At 43.8% G+C, this 6016-nt stretch overlaps 1 protein-coding gene across 1 annotated transcript; it reads left to right on the top strand.

Annotated features, from left to right (window-relative positions):
• The first annotated feature begins 341 nt into the window (after positions 1-341).
• On the top strand, positions 342-5646 carry napba (N-ethylmaleimide-sensitive factor attachment protein, beta a). Its single transcript, XM_077582751.1, has 10 exons — positions 342-663; positions 1995-2074; positions 2327-2443; positions 2532-2578; positions 3542-3619; positions 3687-3742; positions 3829-3913; positions 4275-4379; positions 4480-4548; positions 4872-5646. Exons 1-10 carry the CDS (start codon positions 566-568, stop codon positions 5022-5024), a joined length of 888 nt encoding a protein of 295 aa, XP_077438877.1. The 5' UTR covers positions 342-565; the 3' UTR covers positions 5025-5646.
• The last annotated feature ends 370 nt before the right edge of the window (positions 5647-6016 follow it).

The raw sequence follows: 6016 nt of genomic DNA, 5'->3' as shown, positions 1-6016 counted from the left end.
TCTTTTATATGAGGGAACCATTTGAGAGAGGTAGGAAATATATTTTTAGGTTCATATTGATAACCGTTAACCTTTTTAGCAATACATAAACGAACCCATTAAGCAATAATGACCCCAAAAATGATCTCTTTTTTTCCCCATAGAGATATTTAACAAAATGGAATACATTTTTTTTAATCATTCAAATAATCTTTATTAGGGACAATCCATGACTAACAGCTACAAACATATTACCGATCAAGTTGTCGCTTTTAGACGGAAATCACTGCCCCAGGGTTTCTGCCGTTCACATTTCATCCAGCTGGTGGCGATAGCGAGCGGCTAGTGTAATATAATTTCAGTAGAAGAAGAGCGCTGTCAGCCTCAGCACCAGCCGGCTCTTCTGTCCTCCCCGCCTCCCTCCCGCCTTCGCCTCAGCAGCACCACAGCGGGCTCGTCTGTCTTCTTGCCTGCGCCCCCCGCCTTCGCCTCCACTGCGGAACATCATCGGGCCGTTTTTGTGCCGTCACCCCGTCACCTTCACCTTCGCCAGCCAGCCAGCGCACAGCCACCCACGGCCACCGTCATGGACAACACCGGCAAAGAGAAAGAGGCCATGCAGCTCATGGCCGAAGCCGACAAGAAGGTCAAAGCGTCCGGCTCGTTTCTCGGCGGAATGTTCGGGTAAATGGCCGTTGGACGCGTGTCCGTGTGTGCGTGCGTGTCTACGTCTGTTAAGTGTTGCTTTATGCGGCACATTCTTCCTTTTGCGACGCCCTTTTATTTCAGGACGTTCTTTTCGCTTTGATGTGTTTTGCTTGTCAATCTAAGCGATGTGATCCCGCGGGGGCATTTTGTGTTCTTTCAATTTCTAAACGTCGTCACACGCGTTGCGTGGGCCTGTCACGCACCGTGTGTGTGTGGATGGATGTGTGTGGGTGTGTACCCCCCAACCCAACCCAACCCCACCCTCCCCATCCTCCTCATCCCATCGCGGAGCGTGACAGGGCCGGCCTGGAGACGCAGAGAGGCGGTGGAGACGATCGCAGTCGGGTCGCTATTTGTGTGTTGCGGTCGGTTGATTAAAAAGATGCGCATGCGCAGCAGGTGGAAGTGGGTGGAGCTATGGGAGAGCGTGTCACGTGACCTGTCGTATTTTGGTTAGCCTGCTAGCATAATTGGCCAAGTTCGTTTTGGACGTTTTTCGGAGAATAAGGAGAATGCGTCCAATAAACTCTTATGAAACTCTGCTTGTAAACTATATGATTGATGACATGTTTTACCACACTGAATTATTTCACAAGTATGAATCTAAACATTTGATATTATTTATACATCACCAAAGTCGCTGATTTTGTTGCACACTCTTGAATAAATTAGAAACACTTGAGATGATATTAAAAGCAATTGCTAATGTTTTGTGTGGTGTGAGTCTCGTGTTAATATGACAACACAATGTGTTTTCCCATCTCCTTTTCTCTCACGTGAACGCTGTGACGAGATCTGTAATTAGACGCCGTCCTCAAAACTGATCACTGAAATGGGTCACGCCTGTTTTCCATGCGACCTACTTGATATTTTGCACATAGTGTCCGCGCCAAAGTGAGAAAGATGGCATATGTTTTTATAGCATATTAACATCCCTCTTCAAGGAATATAATACAATACTTCTATTCAATATTTATACCTACATTTTTGGTTTAAAAAATCTATAGCACTTAAAAAACACAATAACAACAAAAATAATATATCAAAATAAATGCTACCTTCCAAATTCCGATTAAATATCATCTTCAGGTCTCCAGAGGCGAGAGAGAAGAAGAGCTCGATGTTGCCTTCACATTGACTGAAGGTTGACTGTAAACAAACAAGTGCAGTTGTCTACATTTGTCTGTTATAGCGTAATGTCACGTTTGCCCATAAGACTTCATGGAAGCTGAAAGTCAAAACAACATTTGTGCAAATCAAGGTATGACCCCGGGCCACTTGTGATTGTTTGTACGTGCGTGTTACAGTGGAAACCACAAGGTGGAGGATGCCTGTGAGATGTACGCTCGAGCAGCCAACATGTTCAAGATGGCAAAGAACTGGAGCGGTGAGAAAACACATGCACACGATTCTACCGTCGGACAGAAGCATTAACATGTCCGCTAGCTTGGCGGCCATTCATGAATCGTGACTCAGCAGAATTGAAGGTCGACAATACGCGTTACATTCGACTACACTTTGTATTCTATTACAGGCTCGTTTGAGTTGCAGCTATGACATTTTAATTGTCTTATTAGCAACTTGAGAGAAACACTAATGAGCAAACCAGCACTCGTGTGTGTGCGTGTGTGTGTGTTAGCTGCCGGCAACGCATTCTGCCAGGCGGCCCGGCTCCACATGCAGCTTCAAAACAAACTCGACTCAGCCACCAGCTTCGTGGATGCGGGCAACTCTTACAAGAAGGCCGACCCACAGGGTGAGAAACGCAATCTTCGTCAACGTCACTTGGCCGCCATGTGCGGACGGGAAGCACATGTAAACGTTCCGTCTCGCTTTCCCTGCAGAGGCCATCAACTGTCTAAATCAAGCCATTGACATCTACACCGACATGGTGAGTGTCCATGTGACCGTATGCGTGGCATAGCGTGCATTTGTATGTTTTGTCTTGTCTTCGGGGTCTGTGTAAGGCTAAATGCGTTGTTAATTGTTTATAATTCATTCAATAATGATTAAAGAATTGTCACAAAACAGCAGGTACAGATGATTGGATGGATGAATGAGTGGATTGTAGGCTATGCTTGCTATTCCTATGTTATTACTGTGTAATAACAGTGCATTTAGTCTTAATAAAATATTTAATTAAATACTCTTTTGTATTCAATAAATCCTTAACACGCTAATTGATAAGCCCTTCAAAACAGTTTCCTAAATGGAATGTGGAACCCATTACAGATTTGTGGTGATTAGGATTTGCCTTAGGGTTTCAATTTTGTCATAAAACGACAGTTACAGATCGATGCATGGTAAATTAGCGGATGGATGGATGAATAGGTGGCTTGTGGGTTACGCTTGCTGTTCCTATGTAATTACTATGTAATAACAGTGAATTAGGTTGTAATCGTCTTTAAGTGTTTTTTTATTATTATTTTACAAATCAATTGTGGTGATTGTGTACCTATTCAAATAAATGTCAGTGAATGAATCTAGAGTATGTGCCTGACAAACCAAAAAAAATAGTCATTATAAACTGTTAAACGTTTAAAAAAAATAAAATAAAATGGTGTCAAGTTTACTGCTAAATATGTCCAATATTTCTCAAAATCATCATTTTGATATTTGGTATAATAAAAAAGGTTACAATAGATGAATATTTTTGCATTGATTTGGGCGTGTATTTTCAAACCGTATTAAGCTAGCAAGTAGATGACATCAATTTGATTTATGTCATTCACACAAAATTTCGTATCATAGTTTCAATAAAGAGCTCATTTGTCTCCATTGTTGATGTTTTGTACAGTAGTTGCGGCATTCAAATGAAATACGATTAACATTATGGTGTGTCCGTCACCTGCAGGGTCGCTTCACCATCGCAGCCAAACATCACATCACCATCGCGGAGATCTACGAGTCGGAGCTGGTCGACATTGAGAAGGTAAAAGCGCCAAATGCAGTCATTCATATGATATGTGCGTCATGCGCGGGACATTTGCGTCCCGCAGGCCATCGCCCACTACGAGCAGGCGGCAGACTACTACAAAGGGGAGGAGTCAAACAGGTACTTTTCCAGGCGTTGCGGTAAGCGTAGCGAACACACAAAAAAGGCCCTCACTTTGCGATTGTTTTGCGCTTGCGTCATTTCAGCTCGGCCAACAAGTGTCTGCTGAAGGTGGGACACTACAGCGCCCAGCTGGAGCAGTACCAGAAGGCCATCGAGATCTATGAACAGGTAGCGAGCGCCATCGAAGCTTCGTGCAAGCCCGAACTCAAACCTCTTTCATACTACTACTGCGAAGAAACCAGCCTTTATATGCTCATTTGGAAACGGTGTAGAAAAGCGCCACTGGGCACTGTGCATGGTACCCTTGGATTTTTGACACTCACTGGCCTTTGTGTTGAAAGCCATTGATTGATAATAATCTGAACTCACAAATCATTCCTGATGGTGCCTGGAAGTTGACAATGGCGGGGGCCTGGGGGGGTGAGCAGCGGCTCATTTGCATGAGACAGGACCTCTGCAGGAAAACGGTGACGGATTTTGATGGGATCGCAAGAGGCCGAATCAAGCGTTCAGCGTGTGTTTGTGTCAGGTGGCCATGAGCACCATGGACAATCCGCTGTTGAAGTACAACGCCAAAGAGTATTTCTTCAAGGCTTCGCTGTGTCACTTCATCGTGGACGAGCTCAACGCCAAGGTCACGCGCCAACCAACCACGACACGCACACACCTTGCTCCATCTGTTACTATGTTTATGACCTGAATATTTATATTTACATCCAACTGTGTGTTTGCAGTTGGCCATCGAGAAGTATGAGGAAATGTTCCCCGCTTTCTCAGACTCAAGAGAGCTGAAATTGTTAAAGGTAAGACGGATTTGTTGACTTTTTCTTGCTGTATGTTTGCTGTTAACCCAAAAATGATTTGCGTTGGTTAGGGGGTACTTGGCTTAGAAAATATTTCACAGCCATCATCGTCACTGACAAAAGGTTGAGAACCGCCGTACTACATCATTGTGTACCTAATATACTGACCTGTGCGTGTCAAATATGATGTTGGACATGTATTGATTTCCTTATATGGTGCACGAATGTGTCTGAAATGAAAACGAGACCTTGTGCTTGAAATGTGAATTGTGCTCACGATTTGCATCATTCTGACCCGGCCTTGTGGCGGCTGGCGCACACAGAAACTTCTGGATGCGCACGAGGAGCAGAACAGCGAGGCGTTCACCGAGGCCGTCAAGGAGTTTGACTCGGTGTCCCGCCTGGACCAGTGGCTCACCACCATGCTGCTGCGCATCAAGAAGACCATCCAGGGCGACGCCGGCGACCTGAAATAGAGCGCAGGGCGTGCGAAGGGGGAGGCAGGGAGGGCGGGACGGAGCAAGGCGAGGGGGAGGGGCTTCATGGCTACGAGCTGAACTTGTACATATCAGTCTGCATGTGATCCCCCAACAAGCTAAGCATCACCTGTAGACCATCCCGTGTGTCCCTGCTCATGCACGCACACGCACACGCGCACACACACACGCACACACACTATTGTAACACTGAGAACGTATGAATGCGTTTGTGTGAAATTGTGTGCTTCTTATCCAATGAAGAAAGTGAGCAGATTATAAAGAATATACAGTATATGTTTATGATAATATTTCATTGTCCATATGAAAATTATTTATTGTTTTTTATGGTGCTCAGTGTTAATATTGTAGCTATTAGCCCCCCTCCATGTCCTTCTGTTTTTGGTTGCGTCCACTCTTCTATGACATCATCACTCACTGCTCGTCTCTCGTAGCGATCATTCCGGGGCCTGGTTTGTGCATGTCCGTGCTCATTTGGATGTTGACGTGTTCTCTGTGTCGTGCTAACGTGTAGGGGAAAAAGCACACGTGCCTGTAGTCTGGTATCATTTGTGTGCAATGGGTCAAATGTATCTTGAAATAAATACATTATCATGCCAGACACTGTGTTGAGTTTTTTTCCCTCCGATTTAAATGTATAAGCATAAATGAAATGTGATAGATGCATGTAATTGATGCATTGAATGACTGGTCAAGTCAAAAAATAAATACATGACACTAAACACTAAAAATAGCTAACTTCGCAACAATTAAAAAAAAAATCCAATAATATTCGTAGTTAAATATATATAACAAATACTGTAAAAAAAAAAAGTGTACTGTACCAAAATTGTGTGTATCTAGTTTTCGAAAGTAAACAATAGTAGCTACAATTAATATAATTTAAGGATTTGTTTTTATTACTGAAATACATTATTCCCATATTTTACATTCACATTTTAGTGGCCCAAGTTGAAACCTTGCTTGCCCAC

This window comes from Vanacampus margaritifer, chromosome 12 (assembly GCF_051991255.1).
Source record: "Vanacampus margaritifer isolate UIUO_Vmar chromosome 12, RoL_Vmar_1.0, whole genome shotgun sequence".
Taxonomy (NCBI): domain Eukaryota; kingdom Metazoa; phylum Chordata; class Actinopteri; order Syngnathiformes; family Syngnathidae; genus Vanacampus; species Vanacampus margaritifer.
Note: the sequence above shows the minus strand (reverse complement) of the source record. Positions and strands in the feature narration are given on the sequence as shown.